General features: G+C 40.9%; 2 protein-coding genes across 3 annotated transcripts in view; one reads left to right on the forward strand and one right to left on the reverse strand.

The window, feature by feature from the left end:
* LOC108437321 (zinc transporter ZIP11) overlaps positions 1-2,026 on the reverse strand; it is a 162,181-nt gene extending 160,155 nt beyond the window's left edge. The window contains exon 1 of one of the 2 annotated variants that reach the window (XM_017714349.2): positions 1,881-2,026. The gene's annotated coding sequence lies outside the window, so the exon portion shown is untranslated. The remainder of the gene's footprint in view (positions 1-1,880) is intronic. The other variant, XM_017714348.2, reaches the window with a different exon arrangement.
* A 4,368-nt stretch (positions 2,027-6,394) lies between these two features.
* LOC108437319 (somatostatin receptor type 5) lies at positions 6,395-7,952 on the forward strand. Its single transcript, XM_017714347.1, has one exon. It carries the CDS (start codon positions 6,778-6,780, stop codon positions 7,822-7,824), a length of 1,047 nt encoding a protein of 348 aa, XP_017569836.1. The 5' UTR covers positions 6,395-6,777; the 3' UTR covers positions 7,825-7,952.
* The last annotated feature ends 12,371 nt before the right edge of the window (positions 7,953-20,323 follow it).

Raw genomic sequence — 20,323 nt, forward strand, 5'->3', positions numbered from 1 at the left:
AAGAGGAGCAGGAAAGGGATGAAGAGGAGAAAGAAGGAAAGAGATGAAGAGGAGAAGGAAAGAGATGAAGAGGAGCAGAAAAGGAATGAAGAGCAGCGGGAAAGACATGAAGAGGAGCGGGAAAGAGATGAAGAGGAGCAGGAAAGGGATGAAGAGGAGAAGGAAAGAGATGAAGAGGAGCAAGAAAGGGATGAAGAGGAGCAGGAAAGGGATGAAGAGCAGAAGAGATGAAGAGGAGCAGGAACGGGATGAAGAGAAACAAGAAAGGGATGAAGAGGAGCAGGATGTGAAGTTTGTTCAGTAATTTACACAAAGCAAACAGGGGTGTGTTCATCCTGCTCACGCACTGAGCAGGTCTGGACTCAGATCTCTCTCTGCTGGTACGAGGATGTTCATCTCACTCATACGTTCATCTCACTCACACAGTCATCTCGTTCATCTCATTTACACGTTCTTCTCACTCACACAGTTATCTCATTCACACGTTCATCTCATTTACATGTTAATCTCACTCACACATTCATCTTGTTCATCTCATTCACACGTTCATCTCACTCACATGTTCGTCCCACTCACACGTTCATTACTGCAAAAGAATGAACCTGTCCTGTCTTTACTGAGGCCCTGCAATAACATGATTATTGTTTTAATAAGACATGGCCACAATTTACTACATTAAAGCCACAATTTAAAATATTGATGCAACCGTTTACTATATTAAGCCCACAAATGAATATTGTGAGGCCACAATTTCCTGTATTAATATATTGAAGGCACACATTGATATAATGATCATCTCACTCATATGTGATTGGTTAGTCTGCCTTCTACACTGTAGACTGGGGTTCATTCCCCTGCCTGGGTAAACACTCTACATTATACCAATAAGAGTCCTTGGGCAAGACTCCTAGCACCAACTTCACCTCCCTGTGTAAATTGATCAAACTGCAAGTCACTCTGGATAAGAGCGTCGGGCAAATGTCATAAATGTAATGAGGCCACAATTTAATAAATTGAGAACAGAATTTACTACATTGAGGCCACAACTTACTATGCTAATACATTGAGGCGATGACTTCCTATATTAATATACTGAGGCAAACAAGTAAAAAAATTGAGGCCACGTGTTGCTAAATCAAGGCCCCCATTTATTACATTGAGGCCACAAATGAACAAACTGAGGCTATGATTTATGAGAAACTTAACACGTGGCTTCAAAATAGTGACCATATTTAACAGAACTGCCTTATTAGCGAGTCAGGGACTCGGGGGTGTTCAGGAGATGCTCGGGGGTGTTCAGGGGTGCTCGGGGCTCCGCGTGTGTTAAACAGGTTATTAAATTACTGTAAATGGTGTAAAAATGTGTCGCTAAAGTGAAAAACAGCCTTTTCTAAGAAGTTAGAGCTCCTTCTTCTGGAATATTCCGTTCCACCTTAACTTCTGCAGCAGCCACGGGCGCCAGAATGCAATTGCTGGAACATTTAAGGTGGAACGGAAAACTGGAATAAAAGGCCCGTTCCACTTTTCTTACAGGAACAGTTCTCGTTCTAGCTAAGGCTGAAACTGCAACCGAGCTGACCGAGCAAAATTCTCATCATACCCCCTCTAACTGAGCCTCCTCGGCTTTACGGACTCCTTTACGACCCCCGGACACGAGGAAAACACACAGCCTCCAGAACCGAACCCTTAAAGGTTCCAGCCTGTAAATGATCTCGTCTGTTCTCAAGGACCTAGAGAACCTGCAGAACCTGCTGACCTGATCAGTCCCCAGGCTGTGACCGCTCTCAGAGCCAGGAGCTCCGGGTGTCTCAGAGCTGGCAGTAAAAACCGCCTCGAAACCCATTTTAATTCATTTAATGTGAAAAATCCGCCGCACTTACTGTGAAGACAGGAACCCCCGAGATCCGCACTGTTTACTTCCTGCTTCCCTGTACACGTGTCTCACAGCGGCACAAGCCCCGCCCCTCGCGACATCCTGTTGGTTAAGGAAGGCTCGCGCTGGATCCGCTGTGAGTGGATTGGCTGATCTGGGATCAGTTCAACACAATTCCAAGGACTGACTGTAAGATCAACGCTCTGACTTACACACACACACACATAAGCGAACCGCAGTGTGTGTAGGGTGGCGCGGCTCTGCAGGCTCCACTGAAAGTCAGAGAATTTAAAGTGCTGTCATTGTGGTTCTAGATTGTTATGGATAGGCGTGCTTGTTGGATCGAGCAGTCTTTGAACCTTAACACTCGACCTCCGAGTTGTTTTTACGCCTCCAACAACAAACGCATATGTTTACTTAAGATAAGCAGTGAGGAAGAGCTCGTCCAGCCAGCGCAGAAGGTCAGCAGATTAATGCGTTAGCTGGACGTTCTCCAAGGCCTCTGCTCTGCTGGACGAGGTTAGACAGGCTCTCTGAACGAGACCACGACTGTAAACCACGTTCTCTGTGACACAACTTGACCTTAGAACCACTGTTGTACCTTTCAGGGAACATTTACATTGTTTGTACCTTATTGAACATGGGCCTGGACAGAACCTTTATTTCTAATACAGTAGAACCATCTGAAAAAGATTCTTCAGAGGTTCTTCTCCCCGTGATTTGATCATACTTACATGTTCATGGTGTTCCCGGCTCTAAGTAGAACTACTGCCATTCTGATTGATGGAGAACGTGTTTTAGATGGTTCAGTATAGAACCTTTTAGAAAAGTGTTCCATATAACACCAAAAAGTGCTATCCTACTGTAATAATCCTGACATCATAACAACACCAGAACCCTATATAGAGCCATGTACAACACATTGTCCATCCATCAGAAGTATTTAATGACACAAAGAACCCTTTAATCATGCAAATGGTTCTTTGAGTGTTAATGGTTCTATACAGAACAAATTTTTTTACTATAGAGCCTTTAAAGGACCATCTTTTTAAAGGTTCAGTAGTCACAGAATCTTGGCTAAACTATCATAAAACAGCGTCTCAGTTATCAGGCAGTTAATTCATAACCACTTCATGTAGGAACTTTCTGTGAGGAGCTTTTAAAGGAGGACATCTGGTTCCTATCACCACCACTGTGAACAGTTCTGACTCTGTAAGTTTCTCAAGAAACCAAATGACTCTGAACGGCTCAGTTTACATTTGAATTTGAAAATCTTAATTATGTGGGAATTTTAAAAATGTCAGTGAAATTCCTACAGTTGGATATCAGCTGGAGGGCTGGATTATGGGAGCTGCAGTAGTTTTAAGGTGGATTATTTTAGGATGAAGGGAAAGTGTGACGTGTTTTAAAAACACAGTAAAAGCTTTTTGTTAAAAGCTCCTCAGAAACATCTCTCTGACCGAAGGCCTCGCTGCTCCAGGGCTCAGTGAGATTGTCCACTGACGGGAGAGCGCAGAGCAGAGGGTTCAGTATGTTTTCATGTACGCTGCAGAATGTCTAGAACTGATGGATGGAATTTAACCCCATAACCTCTGAGCCCAACCCCCCGTCCCCCCAAACCCCCCTGCCCCCCCCCCATCCCCCGGCCCCCACCCCCCAAAACACTTCTGACTACTCAACCTTTAAAGGGGTGCGTTCCTCTCGCCTTAATCTGCTCTTCAGCAGCGCAAACACAATGATGGGGAAGCACATAAACCTTTCACTGGATTCAGGGTCTCAGATCTCCTCCTCCAGGTGGTCTTCTCCAACAGGAGGCGGCTGAAAAAAGGCAGGAAAAAACGTCCCATATGTTTTTTTCACGTCAGAGTTTCAACTCATTAAATCGCATCTCAGTGTTTATTAGCAGCTCGTCTGTCAAGACAAACCACCTCAGCTACTGTATCACTGACTACTGACCAGCACTGTGTTACACATTTCAGTGGTCAGACTGGTTTTAGATTAAATTAAATAGAGTCGATTTACATTGACAGGAATGTCAGCACACGGATCCAAAGAACCTCTAGAACCACTACTTGACTGACCATCTCTCTCTCTCTCTCTCTCTCTCTCTCTCTCTCTCTCTCTCTCAGGTTATTAATCATTCAGAGCTCAGTATAATGTAATGATAAACTAATGTACTGCAGTCATTTAAAAATGTTTTTATTGACCTTTTCTTCTCAGGATGAGTGATTCTGGCCATCAGAGGAGTAAAATGTGGAGGTTCTCTCAGAAGCTCCTGAGCAGATCTTCATCACCAGACTGGATTTGGGGTCATTATATTTCCAGGAACGGAATTTTTCCAGAACAAATTATCAAAATCCAGAGTGTTCCAGGAAAATCCAGGACACGTGTCGACCCCAACACAAGAAAGCTAGAGCCGGTTCCAGTGAAACCCAATGCAGCATCCACTGCAGGTTTATTGGAGAGTTTATTGGAGAGGGAAGGAGTGGTACCTACAGAAAACCAGCCGCCTGGGACTTGTTAACGTCACAGGCTTGGACATCAGATGCATTTCCAGATTTACTGTCACTGAGAGACAGAGAGGAGAATTCTTGCAGAAGAACATTCCGTCCGTGATCGTACCGTTCCTCCCATGCTCATGTAGAGGAGCTTGCACAGCAGGTGTACAGAACAAAAGTGGCATAAAAACGGTCACATGAGGACCAGTGATACTGAGAAAGTACTGCATAAAAAGCTTCTGTCTAGAATATATATCTGTTTTACCTGAAGGCACAGGTAATTTTTTTTTTTCAAGAATCCCTCAGAGTTTTAGACATTTAGGGGTCAATAACAGGATCCTGGACCCCTGAACTCCCAGTATTTCACACCTTTGGGGGAGCCATGTCTGAAATGTTTCACCCGTCCAATTCTATCCAGTCTATAAGTTCTCTATCCTCAGTTTCCCGTGACGTTTTGGCAGACCCCACCACCTCATCTCCACCCAGTTCGTCGGTTCCATCTGTCAGCACTGCACACTGAAAGATTACGGTTCTTTGAGTGTCCTTTAATAAAGGCCTTCAGACTGATGGAGAATGTGATGTATAAGTTTCTATATAGAAGCTCTTTGAAAATAGTTCTGTATAGCACCAAAAATGGTTCTGCTATTGTTAAAATGTCAATTTTGTTGTTTGTTGTTTGAGGAAAGTTTATTAAATTTAAAGAATCTTCAAATAATGTAAATGTTGTTGGAAGAACCCTTAAATTACCCTTAAATTAAGAACCCGTAAGAATCCCTTAGAAGAGCCACTTATGGTTCTTTCAGAAAATTATAATCAAAATGAACAGAAGAAATGTGAAAATTTATGTTTTGGGGAAGAAGATTTTACAAAGTCATGAAATTCCAGTCATCTGCACTCTCAGAAATAAAGGTCCTAAACTGTCACTGGGTCAGTTCCCCTCCTGTCACTGGGGTGGAACCCTCAAGGCTCCATCTCATTACCTTCAGTCAGGAAACATAACTGAACCATAATCCACTGAAATGATATGTTCTAAGCTGTACTGACTCCACACACCCTGCCTCACCTCCAGGCTTTTATTCTACTGTTCTGTTTTAAAACATTCGGTTATGAAAAGGTACAAATACCAACTTTTCACCTGGAAAAACTGATTTAATGTTCACAATCAGACATTAAAACCACCGCTGGAGCTTTGTGGGAACATTTTCACTGTTTGTACCTAGATGAACAAGAAATGGTCCTGAACAGAACATTCATTTCCAGCAGTGTAGGTGTAATGCTGCCTTTCAGTGAATGAAAGTCATTAAATGACATGGTAATGAATGATTATGATGAACCTTTGTTTTAAGATAGATTTGAGGAGGATTTGGCCAAAAATGTGTTTTTAAAATCCATTCTAAACAGGTCTTCAGGGTATTGTGTGGCAAAGAAAATCAATTGCTTCAGATTTCCCACTATTTCACCATCATCGACATTCCATATAAACTCACAAAACTCCGTAAGTTGTTCATTTTCTCAATCACACCACTTTGAATGACTTTGTTTGCATCTGAACGTTGTGAGGTGGGAGACCTCAGAGCTTGTGCTTGTTCAGTGCCAGTCTGCGCCTCCGGGAGGGACTGGGGCATTCCAGCAATGCATGAGGAGGAACAGCGCTAAGGTAATGACTCACTGTTCACGCTCTTTTATCTACGGCCCTCCCGCTTGATAAACGATCCCCTGACTGCCACACAAAAGCCGTCAGGCAGAGCTTCATGACGATGGAGAAACAGAAAGGGTCAAAGCACTCCAGTGCGTCCTCCAGTTCATCCTCTAGAGACGTGTATGGAAGGTGGTTGGCCCGGGAGGAAGTTGGGGGTTGATGGTCTCATATTGTCCCCCCACTGAACTGCGAGGAGGGGAGGGAAGGTGGGAGGAAGGGAGGGAAGAAAAGGAGAGAAGGAGAGAGGAGGGAGTGTGGAGGGAAAGCGCTTGGAGAGCACTTCTGAGAAGAAAATGTTTAGTTATGAAAACAAAAAGTAGTGTAACAGACGACACCCTGTGAACCACAGGACAGCGGATTGGAGTGAGACCATTATCAGATAAACAGCTCAGATGGAATGAGGCTGTCCCTGCCTCACTGCTCTCTCCCTCTCAGACACACGAGCTCCCTGGCAGATATATAAGAGCTCCTCACGCTGATTCTTTGAGGGACATTGGGCTCTTTCTTCAGAAGAGAACAGCCAACATTTAATGACAGCAGTTGTTGAGGCGGACTGCTTTTTCCAAACCTGGATCACATGGGAAGAAGGATTACAGCAGGCCAACTCCTCCTGATTCCAGAGAAGACACCAACATTCAGGATGTAAATATACTTTACAAAAGAAATTGGGTTGCTTTTTGTTTCTTAGTGTTCACTGAGGTCAGCGGATGGAGAACACGACCTTACAAATGATGTTTTCCGGCAATGACTCGACTCTGGACCTAGACACCAAGGTCATTCACAGCTTTGAGATTCCTCAAACCATCAATGGCTTCAGTGTGACCATGGCCGTCCTCCACCTGGCCGTGTGCATCGTAGGATTGGCTGGGAACTCAGTGGTCATCATTGCCATTCTCAAGCTGGATAAAATGTCGTCCGCCACAACTGTCTACATCTTCAACCTGGCTTTGGCGGATGGTCTGTTTATGGTGGGACTCCCGTTTGTGGCCTTCCAGAACTTCCAGAACCAGTGGATCTTTGGCGACCTGGCCTGCAAGCTGGTCATGGTCCTGGATGGCATCAACCAGTTCACCAGTGTGTTCTGCCTCACGGTGATGAGCGTGGACCGTTACATGGCGCTGGTGGATCCCCTTCGCTTCGCTTGCTGGAGAACTCCGAAACGGGCCAAGATTATCTCTGCTTTCCTATGGCTGTTCTCCTTGCTTCTGGTCCTGCCCATGGCAGTTCACTTCTCCGTGAGCTACGGCCTGTGCATGGCCGACACCTTCATGGCCAAGTGGTGGATGACGTTCCTCGTCTACACCTTTGTGCTGGGCTTCGTGCTGCCCTTCGTGGTAATGATCATCTTCTACACAGCTCTGGTGATGACCCTGAGGAGCGCCAGGCAGCGGGGCAGGAGTTCCTCGACGCAGGAGAGCCAGAGGCAGGAGAAGCAGGTCACCAAGATGGTGGTAGCCGTTGTTGTGGTCTTTGGCATGTGCTGGCTGCCATTCTACGTCTTCAACTTCTGCTCACTGTACGGGACAAACATGATGCTTGCCTTCGCACGTGGCTTTGAGATCGCGGTGTTGTTGTCCTACTCGTGGAGCTGTGCCAATCCCATCCTGTATGCTTGCCTGTCGGAGACATTCCGCAGGTACTTCCGCACTCTCCTCTGTCCACACAAGAGCTCAGCCAGCATGACCTGCACGAGGGATACTGAGGGCTATGACTTACGAGACACAAACAGACAGGACATCAGCGTCCTCATTTAGAGTTTTTCTGAAACACTTCATCTGAAGGCTAAGTACATAGGGACTTCAAAACACATGCATAAGCTGGTTTATGATGTTGTATTGATGTGAGGGCTTTTCAACTAAAGTGACAGACATTTGTTCCATTATAACACTGTTATGAAGCATCATTATCAAGGTATAGTGCTTAAAAGGTTGAGGCCATCTTAATAAGAAAACCTCAATGCCTTATATCTCCTTTCCTGTCATTTTTCTTTTTTCCACAAAATTTGAATATCTTATTAATTCCTAAAAAGTTTTAGCAAGCAAGCAAGCAAAATTTATTTATATAGCGCTTTTTACAACAGATGTTGTCACAAAGCGGCTTTATAGAGCAATCAGTATTACAGAAAGAAAAGAAAAGAAAATCCGGGTCCAAGCCCCCATGAGCAAGCCAGCGGCAACGGTGGCAAGGAAAAACTCCCTAAAGAGGAAGAAACCTTGAGAGGAATCAAGACTCAGAAGGGGAGCCCATCCTCCTATGGTCGACATTGGATAGCAAACGTTATTAATATAAAGTATTATAGTACAAACTGGGAAAAGAAAAGTAGTGGTTAACTTGATTAATTTATGGTTATGCAGCAGCAGCATCTGAGGGTGAGGATTGCACAGCGTTGTAAAGCAAGAAGATCAGTGGTGGTCAAACCGGTCCAGAAGGCTGGTGAGCAGTGGCACCTGATCAAGGCAGAAGATGGGCAGCTATTCAGCTCAGCAAAGAAAGGAAAGAAAAATGCAGTCAGTTCTGTAAAGAGTGGCTGACCACAGATTACTGTGTTAACAGAGCAGCAGAGACTCTGTCAGGTCTAGATCTGACAGGGAAGACTAATCATCAAAGGCTTGATTATACAAGTAGGTTTTTAGCCTAGACTTAAAAACTGAGGCTGTGTCTGATTCCTCAACATTAACAGGAAGATTATTCCAGAGCTGGGGGGCTTTGTATGAGAAAGCTCTCCCTCTTGATGTAACTTTATTAATTCCAGGTACCAGTAGTAAGCCAGCACCTTGTCATCTAAGAAGGCATGAGTGTTAAGTCAGACAGTTTGTTTCTAGCTGCTTTTGGACCAAGAAGGAGGACCTCTGTTTTATCTGAGTTAAGTAAGAGTAAGTTACTTGACATCCAGTCTTTTATGTCTTTTACACAGTCTTCAATCTTTTAAAGCTAAGTTTAAATGTTACAACATTTCCTGATGAACGGACCAATAGAACTGCTTGGAAGCAAATCTCACTCCATTCATTTCCATTCAAACTTAAGATGGTTAACTTTGTCACCCTGTAACGTGAATATTTTGGAAATATAAGCTTTTGTTAGAACCATGATGATACATCAGTTCTAGGGGAGGTTCCGTGGATATTAAGAAATCATTATTGATTTCTGTGCATACATATTAATTGTATTTTATCTTGATTACAGACTGTAGCTCTGACATCGTGGTAGAGAAATGTTTTTCAAAAGTGTATTAAATTAAATTTTTAATGTTCACAGTTTAAATATACTTTAATGCAATATTCTTTGAAACAGCTCATGATAAATGCATTTCAGTTGTGATTAAATACATATTAGATGTGTTCAGCTGTTCTTTTGAGTGTTTTTTCAAATAATTCAAGTATTTAAGACGATTTAGGACACAAATGCTACATCACTTAGAACTAATCTTGAATATATAATTGGAGGTTCTGATACACATCAGCGCTATGAAACTGCATGAATTATAACTACAGCAGAACTGCTGTAGCTGAATGGCTGGGGCTAAACTGCTGTAGGTGAATGGGTGGAGCTAAACTGCTGTAGCTGAATGGGTGGGGCTAAACTGCTGTAGGCTGAATGGGTGGAGCTAAACTGCTGTAGGCTGAATGGGTGGGGCTAAACTGCTGTAGGCTGAATGGGCGGGAGTAAACTTCTGTAGCTGAATGGGTTGGGCTAAACTGCTGTAGCTGAATGGTTTGGGCTAAACTGCTGTAGGCTGAATGGGTGAAGCTAAACTGCTATAGGCTGAATGGGTGGGGCTAAACTGCTGTAGGCTGAATGGGTGGAGCTAAACTGCTATAGGCTGAATGGGTGGAGCTTAACTGCTGTAGGCTGAATGGGCAGGGCTAAACTGCTGTAGTCTCTTTCTTTTGCTGTTTGTTTTTGTATGGGACTATTTTGAAACACTTATGCTTACATGCATAATCAAACTTGACAAAAGCAGGGCAGGTGGGTTTTTTTCCACAATGGGCCCTTTAAACGAATCTGTTTAGTGACACCAGATTTAGTGTCTCAGTGTGAGAAATTGCAGCACTCCAGTGGGAACGCAGTGCGAGTCTGATCCCGAACCTGAGCTCATTTGGAAGGGAAGAACTTTTATAGCCTCCGTCTCAGTTTCCACTTTTCGGTCAATCGTCACTGTAGTGTAAACACATAAACACTACTGAGAGGTCAGAGGAAGTACACAGACGTATATATTTAACATATACATATATTATATATTGACATTTTTATACATTAGAAATACATTTAAAACTCACTGCAGTCAAGGCTGAAATACACCCCAAATACTAAAATGCATTTCAGAACATTTCACCACATTTAACCTGATATATTTTAAAACACATTTATTTTAAACCGTGTCGTGAAATATTAACTCAGACAGAAATAACTGTGAACGTTTATCAGCTCCATCTGAAAGTGTAGGAACATCTCCAGAATCCTGTCTGATGCTCTTCACTGTCTGATTCCTTTAGAAATTAGTTTGTGTTCCAGTCTCTTCATGTTAAATCTGATCTAATGGTCCTTTAACAGGACAGAAGCAAGGGCTGTAGGTATTGATACTCTGTGAAATGCAGGTCTGATCTGATATTGTGTTTATGTGAAGTACATTGGGTGTGAGAGTCTGAATGCAGATGTACGTGGTTAATGTAAAGTAAAGTCAAACCACAGTTGATACGTTTAGCTACATCTGGAACCTTCATTACACTCAACTCAACACAGATAGTCACACAAACTGATAAATGCAATTTATAGATATATTTAAAAAATACATCTTGGCCAACTGTGTAAAACTGTATTTGATAAATTTCCATTGGAATATGCTTATTTTTCCATTGGAATTTGCTTGTTTTTCCATATGGGTACTCTCCTCTGGCAGTGTCTGTAGAGTGAGACTCTGTTTTATAGGGAAGAATGCCCTCCTGATGATGTCTGTTGAAGGTGGAAGGGACTTTTGAAAAGCTGTAACTGTTTGAGTGGAATTTCAGGGGGTTGTTTGATCATATTTCTTTTTATTAGCACCTACATCAGCCTATATAAGATCAGGGGTGCAGAACTCCAGTCCTGGGGGTGTCCAGCACAGTTTTGTGGTTCTCCTGATCAAACACACCCACTAAATCCAGCAATTAACAGATGAGGGTAATCAGATGTGTTGGAGTAGGTAAGTCACTGAGCAGTGCTGGACAGAGTTGTGCACCCCTGATCCACATCACATACAGGCGACTTCTACAGGGTGAAACCTTCACACAGCTGTGAAAGCAAAAGGAAGAAGTGTGCTTTAATTTAGCCAAAAAAGTAGCTTTAGGATATCTAGTTAATATACAGTTGTGATGTGCAGAAATAGCATAATTGTATATATATGTGTATATATATATATACACATGTATATATATATGTGTATATATATACATATGTGTATATATATATATATATATACACAAAGAAAACAAAGAAAATCTCATATCTCCAAAATGCAAAATGTTAACTTTACATGAGAAGGAAAAACGTACTCGACTGTAAGTCAATGGAACCAGACATCTTTCCAAGTCATTTTGGGTAATTTATTTTTGTCCATTCATCATGACATTTGCATAGAATGTAAAGGGTCTTCCATCAAAAACTGAAAAACTTCAAAAATAGATGGAGATACAAAGTTTTCTTCATACAACTTTTTCATTTTCTTGCTCACTGATCCAGCGAAGTGAGTGGTTTTAAGTACTTCGTTTGTTGTGATCACACTTTGTGCTCTTAGCATTTTGATTGGATGGTTCTTACAGGAAGCTCATTTCATGAAATTTCGATAGTCGCAGTGGTTGCATTTACATTATACAATTCAACTGCCTTTTAGTTTCATGTAGGTTTTAAGCATGAAAGTGTCACCAGCCTAAAAAAGGTCCTGCATGTGTGTAACTGGGACCGTTCCTGTATTCACACAGGATTCCTCTATCCCAGCACGTGCAACGCATCCCCAGCCCTGATCAGGATGAAAAACGAGGGAGTCTCCATTTAGCTGAATGCTGCATGTTTGAAACATTATGGAAAAACTAGATCCCAGCAGCTTCAGACTGTCAACGCACAAATGGCTGACATCAACCACAGAGTCTGAGCACAGATTAGCTCCGAATGAGAATGGACAGAGAACTATTCCAGGACCAGTGCGGACTCTCACACAGATAACTTATCACAAAGACTTCTACACTGGTGCTTAAAACGTCTTCTCTCACGAGGATGGGGGTCCGTCATTGTCAGGCCGAGTCTTTCTCGTGGGAGAGTGGTGGGACGATCACCCCTCGTCTCCAGCGCAAAAATAAATACGTTCGGAGGACAGGAAGCTATACGATAAACAGCAGCAGCTCATCGCTTAACAGGCTTAAAGGGAAGCTTTACATATTTCCTCTGTTGAATGTTCTACAGACAGTCAGTGCACTATCAGAGTTGGGGATGTCCCAGGTTGTTTTCTAAGCTTTCTTTGGGTTTAGTATTAGATCAGACCTGCTGTATCATGTTTAAAGTCACCCAGCCTGAATTTGTAAGATAACTGTACTGCCTGAACTACATGGCTCCAGTGTATAGCTGGCACTGAGTGTGTTTATATGCACTTAATAATCCGATAACTGCAGAAAATCAGATTGTGTCTACATGAGTCAGGCAGTAATCAGATTATTGCTTTGAAATCAACCAATAAACTCACAGAAGAAGACGTGACGTAAACTTCATGCCAGGGCTTTCTTACACATTGTGCTGCTTTACCTGAAATGAGCATACATCATCTAGAAGATGAAGAATATTTAAATCCTTCATTTCATGCTCAATTTCAGTGCTGCTCCAAAAGTGTTTCGCTGCGTCTTGTGGTGGTGCTGCTCGCTTATTTCCGGTACCACCGTCTGTTTTCACACATGATCAGACTGAGAAACACAGAAAGAAATCAGAGTTTACAGCACTGAGAAATCTGATTACTGAGCTCAGATCCAAACTCTTTATCAGATTTCTGGATCAGAGTGTGATGTTTACATGACCATTTGAGTAATCAGATAACTGCAGAAATTCGATTATGGTCGGATTATTGAGTGTTTAAAGGTAACCATGACAGCTGAAGTTAGAAAGGCCAACTTGTTCCCACCTCATCACTGATCAATAACACTCTTACCTTTGATGCCAGTTTGACTCCATACACTGGCTGTATTTTCATGCCAATCCAATTGAATTCACTCGCATTACACATTCAGACTGAAGTGTTTATTCTCAGTCTACTCAACAATCTGATGGAAAATCTTTGTTTACATGCTCACTACAAGTAATCTGATGCAAAATGAAAACGTTCTTCACATGTCATTATTAAAGAAGGCCGAGAGGAAGACATCGTGTTCTGAGACACATAAGCTGGATGTCTGTCTCACCGCCGTCTTTTAAAGATCAGAGCATAAACTTTGAGGGCATAAACAGTTTCTGCTGCGCTGTGTTGAACGGTACAAAACCTTTTGCAATGACGCAACGCACATGCAGAACGGACTTAAACTTTCGAATAGGGAATGTAATCGGACACAGGTGTTTACATGGATATTATTTTTCTATTTAATGGATTATTAACAGGATTACCGTCCTCGATCAGTCGGATAGAAATTGTATTGTGAATGGCCTCAATCGGACTAGATTATTCCGATTGAGGTGTACACATGGACGTATTGTATTCTGTTTGAGCTATTATTCGGATTATTAATGGATTATTAGTATAATATTTTTTTTGGGCTGTAGCAGTGCAGTTTATTTTGAACGGTACATGTACAGCAGATCTCCTCACAGTCAGACGCCATGCACTGAATGTGGCACAATCGTCACTGTGTTTGGGTTTATTATGAAGAAGGAACTTTAGAGAAATGGGGCTGAAAGGGACACCGGTTCCAAAGGAGTGGTGTGAAAGAAATTGAAGGTTTCCCTCAAAGTATTATTCACAAACTCAGAAATTCATCTTCATACAGAGTGCTGGGCTCTCAGCGCCAGCCAACACTCACTCTCAAACAATAGCTGTGCCTGAATATATTCAATTGAATATATTGATTGAATATATGAGCAGCTGCGGCGCTCAGAACATCTGAGTTATACAGAGTGCAGTAAAGCAGATGTTGTGCTTCCTTTATTATAACTAATAAAATCGTCTGAAGCTGCTAAAGAGGTTCTTGGCTTAGAAGTATGGTTCTGGGAGCAGCTCAGCTCCATTGTGGTTGTGTTCACTGGTTTCAGAAATCCAGTCCAGTTACAAGCAGTTTGGGCTTCACTTCAAGAAATACTTGGAATGACTTAGAAAAAATGAATTCTCCTTCAACTGGCATTGAAGTTAAAAACTTTTAAAGCTATTGTTTTGGTTCAGACAGTGATTAAATATTTACGTGCACACACACACACACACACACACACTCATACACAGACACACACTCACACACACACACACATACATGCATAAACACACACATAGACACACACTCACACACATTCACACACAGACACACACACACAAACACACACTCACACACACACACACACACACTCACACACAAACACATACACACACTCACACACACATACATGCATAAACACACACATAGACACACACTCACACACACACTCACACTCATACACAGAGACACACAAACAGACACACACACAAACACACACACACTCACACTCATACGCACACACACACACTCACACTCATACACAGAGACACACAAACAGACACACACACATACATACATACACACACACACACTCACACACACATACACGCACTTACATACGCACACACACACACAAACACACCCTCATACACATACATGCACTCACATACGCACACACACACTCACACTCATACACACACACATAGACACACACACACACACATACATATACACACACACACACACACTCACACACACTCAGACACACACACAGACACACACACTCTCACACACACACGGACACAGACGCACACACACACTCATACAGAGACACACACATACAAACCCAGATGCACACACACAAACACACACTCATACACACACACTCACACACATTTACACTCATACACAGAGACACACAAACACACACACACTCACACTCATACACAGAGACACACAGACACAGACGCACACACACACACACACACACACACACACACACACACACTCACATGCACACACTCACACAAACACACACTCACACACACACACTCACATATGCACAAACACACTCACACTCATACACACACATAGACACACACACACACACTCACACACACACATACACACACACATACATACACACACACACACAGACACACACACAGAGACACACACAGACACAGACACACACACACACACAAACACACACTCACACACACACTCATACACAGAGACACACAAACACACGCATACATACATACACACACATTCATACACAGAGACACACACACTCACATACACACACACCAACACACACACACACACTCATACACAGAGACACACAAACACACGCTCACACACACACACACACACACATACACGCACTCACATATGCACACACACACTCACACTCATACACACACATAGACACACACACACACTCACACACACATACATACACACACACAGACACACACACTCTCACACACACAGACACACACACACACACACACACAGAAACACACACAGACGCACACACACACTCACACAGAGACAGACACACACTCAGACACACATACACGCACTCACTCACACACACTCACACACACACACACATAGACACACACTCACACACACACACTCACACACACATACATATATGGTTCTCTGCCTGGTCAAACACTGGCAGTAGAGGGTGCTATTATTGTGAAATGGAAGCATCTAAGAGCAACAACAGCTCAGCCACGAAGCGCTAGGGCACACAAACTCCCAGAGCCTCTGTTAAATCGCTCACAAAAGAGTTCCACAGTGTCTCTGGAGGCAACATCATCAAAAGGACTGCACATTAGGACCTTAATGAAATGGGCTTCCATGACTGAGCAGCTACACACAAACCTAAGATCACCATGCAGTGCGTATGCGTGAAAGAAGCTGTATAAAAGAAGCTGTTCTGGATGATAGCTGGAGCCGTAAGTGATTTCATCATATTTGAAAAACGATAACCAAATCTTACTAATAAAACAGTTATGCATAGTGACAACTATTCCAATCCATCCATCCATCCATCCATCCATTTTCAAAGCTGCTTCTCCATCAGGGTCGCAGGCAACTATTCCAATGAACAGAAAATTATAGCTCAATTTTCCATAAAACTTCCATATTTTTTTTTAGTATTCTAACTTAATGTTTTTCCGAAAATACAAGGTGATTCAAAAAAGTAAATTCGATTTCAAAGCAGCATATTTGTTCAACTGTGAGGCTCAGAGGAACCAATCACAATTCAATTGTAAGAGGGGGTCATAGAGTGTCTGGCTAGCTCCCTTCAGTCTGAGAGGAGATGAGACCCCTGAGCAGGAAATATTCTGCATTCTCCACTTCAATAAGAGTGAATCCGTCATAACTGTGCATCGTGATTTTCATGGGCAGTGAAGCTCCAACAGCTCAGAGCATTCTCTCACACACACATTGTAGTGTAAACTAGGAATAAAGTGTAGGTTACCCAAATATTTAATTTAGCTTCTCAACCATAATAGCTGGAAAACAAGGACACATCATCAGTAATGACCCTGACTGATGCTCTTGCTGTATAAACTTGCTGTAAAAAGATGTCTGGATTCTAAATTTTGGGATAATCACAGAATAATCCCTGCTCTGAGGCTGTGTTAGTCAGTCAGCTCACTGCAGTCCTTTATTGCAACCTGTCTCTGTGTAAAACCATCAGAGGCCCCAGTGTCCTGCATTATGAGTTTGGATCATTTGGATGAGTTTCAGCCGAAGCCCTGAGCAGCACATCCACTTTCAGTAAAGCCTGTCGCTTTCTGTTCTCCTGCTTCCCCACAACAAAATCCTTTATCTCACACACCATTCCTCTCCTCCTCCCCCATTTACTCCTTCATTCACTCCCAGTCACGCGGGATCACAACAAACAAGCCATAAACATAAACATGAATGCATAAAACATAGAGAAACAGCAGTAAAAACAAGCAGGAATTTCTCGTGTCGAATGAAGTGCTTGAAGAACTGGTTCCAGATTTCTCCTCCATCATCACACAGATCATTAAACTCCAACAGCAGCTCCTGATTGAACGTAATGAAGAGTTGACGCAGTTCTTCAAAGGTTCTTTAGTAAAGACAATGGTTCAGTTTCAAACTGTGAACACTCGATACACCACTTGCATGCTTAGATGGTTCACTGCACTATGAAATAGTTCTTTAGTTGGATGTTCGATGATAGCTTCTTTAGTAATGTCTTTTATATGGTTCTATATAGAATCTTTTTAAAATTGGTTCTATATGACACCAAAAAGGCTTCCTGCTTGACATCAGAACAATAGCAGAACCCTTTATGGTGAATTAGCCATGACTACAACACAGATATAGACATTTCATTTACCATCCAGAACCACTAGAGAACCTACACGAGTCTTCTGAGTTTATATGGAATGTTGATGATGGAAAATTGTGGAAAATCTGGAATAATAAATTTTCTTTGGGGACTATTTTGCCACACAGTGCCTTGCATGTATCCCTCCACCATGAATGGAGTTGAAGTTCTCTAAACTATCATAAAACAGCGTCTCAGTCATCAGGCAGTGAATTCATAACCATTTCACGTAGAAACTTTCTGTGAGGAGATTTTAGAGGTGGATGTCTGGTTCCTATCACCACCAACAGTTCTGACTCTGTAAGTTAATCTAGAACAGAGCATTTCACACCAAACACTCAGAACCGCTCTGTTTACATCTTATCTGTTTAATAATGGAGGATTGGCATAAAGTGAAATTCTCTTTGATTAACCTGGTTTTAATAATGAGCTTGAGTGAATGGATTGATGGGCACTGTGTGTTTGTGTTTTACTGCAGTTCATCTTCTATCAAGGCTCCTGCAGCTCTATCAGACGCTCCCCTTTATCTCTGGAAACTCTACTGCGTCTCTGACTGATGGCTTCATGGTGAAAGGCGAAGGATCTCAGTGTTCTCTGCTGCGTCATGGCACAGAGACACACTAACGACACAGTAATACTTAACACATATAAACTTCATCTTTGAATCTACATTTTACCTTTATGTCTATGTTTTACCTTTATGTCTAGTTTTTACCTTTACATCTAGTTTTTACCTTTAAGTCTAGTTTTTACCTTTATGTCTAGTTTTAAACTTTTTGTCTAGTTTATACCTTTAAGTCTTGTTTTTACCTTAATGTCTGTGTTTTACCTTTATGTTTATGTTTTACCTTTAAATCTATGTTTTACCTTTATGTCTACTTTTTAACTTTAAGTCTAGTTTTTACCTTTAAGTCTAGTTTTTACCTTTAAGTCTATGTTTTAGCTTTAACTCTATGCTTTATCTTTGAGTCTATGTTTTATTCGTAAGTCCACGTTTTAGCTTTAAGTCTAGTTTTTACCTTTAAGTCTAGTTTTTACATTTAAACCTAGTTTTTACTTTTAAGTCCAATTTTTACCTTTAAGTCTAGTTTTTACCGTTATGTCTAGTTTTTAGCTTTAAGTCTAGTTTTTACCTTTACATCTAGCTTTTACCTTTAAGTCTAGTTTTTAGCTTTACATCTAGTTATTACCTTTATGTCTATGTTTTATCTTTATGTGTATGTTTCACCTTTAGGTCTATGTTTTACCTATATGTCCATGTTTCACCTTTATGTCTATGTTTTATCTTTAAGTCTGTGTTTTACCTTCACGTCTAGTTTTTACCTTTAAGTCCAGTTTTTACCTTTAAGTCTAGCTTTTACCTTTAAGTCTAGTTTTTAACTTTACATCTAGTTATTACCTTTATGTCTATGTTTTACCTTTATGTCTGTGTTTTAGCTTTATGTCTATGTTTTATCTTTAAGTCTATGTTTTATCTTTACATCTAGTTTTTGCCTTTAAGTACAATTTTTACCTTAAAGTCTAGTTTTTACCTTTATGGCTAGTTTTTACTTTTAAGTCCAGTTTTTACCTTTAAGTCTAGCTTTTACCGTTAAGTCTAGTTTTTACCTTCACATCTATTTTTTACCTTTATGTGTATGTTTTATGTTTAAGTCTATGATTTACCTTTATGTCTATGTTTTATCTTTAAGTCTATGTTTTACCTTTATGTCCATGTTTCACCTTTATGTCTATATTTTATCTTTAAGTCTATGTCTATATCTTTACATCTAGTTTTTACCTTTTATTCCAATTTTTACCTTAAAATCTAGTTTTTACCTTTAAGTCTAGTTTTTACTTTTAAGTCTATGTTTTAGCTTTAACTCTATGTTTTAACTTTACGTCTGTTTCAGCTTTAAGTCTATGTTATACATTTATGTCTAGTTTTTACCTTTTCAGCTAGTTTTTACCGTTAAGTCTATGTTTTAGCTTAAACTCTATGTTTTATCTTTGAGTCCATGTTTTATTCTTAAGTCCATGTTTTAGCTTTAAGTCTATGTTTTACCTTTACATCCAGTTTTTACCTTTGAGTCCAGTTTTTACCTTTAAGTCTAGCTTTTACCTTTAAGTCTAGTTTTTAGCTTTACATCTGGTTATTACCTTTATGTGTATGTTTTACCTTTAAGTCTATGTTTCACCTTTAGGTCTATGTTTTACCTATATGTCTATGTTTTACCTTTATGTCTATGTTTTATCTTTAAGTCTATGTTTTATCTTTACATCTAGTTTTTGCCTTCAAGTACAATTTTTACCTTAAAGTCTCGTTTTTACCTTTATGGCTAGTTTTTACTTTTAAGTCCAGTTTTTACCTTTAAGTGTAGCTTTTACCATTAAGTCTAGTTTTTACCTTTACATCTATGTTTTACCTTTATGTCCATGTTTCACCTTTATGTCTATGTTTTATCTTTAAGGCTGTGTTTTACCTTTACCTCTAGTTTTTACTTTTAAGTCCAGGTTTTACCTTTAAGTCTAGCTTTTACCTTTAAGTCTAGTTTTTAACTTTACATCTAGTTATTACCTTTATGTCTATGTTTTACCTTTATGTCTATGTTTTAGCTTTATGTCTGTGTTTTATCTTTAAGTCTATGTTTTATCTTTACATCTAGTTTTTGCCTTTAAGTACAATTTTTAACTTAA

This window comes from Pygocentrus nattereri, chromosome 13, assembly GCF_015220715.1.
Source record: "Pygocentrus nattereri isolate fPygNat1 chromosome 13, fPygNat1.pri, whole genome shotgun sequence".
In the NCBI taxonomy this organism is placed as follows: domain Eukaryota; kingdom Metazoa; phylum Chordata; class Actinopteri; order Characiformes; family Serrasalmidae; genus Pygocentrus; species Pygocentrus nattereri.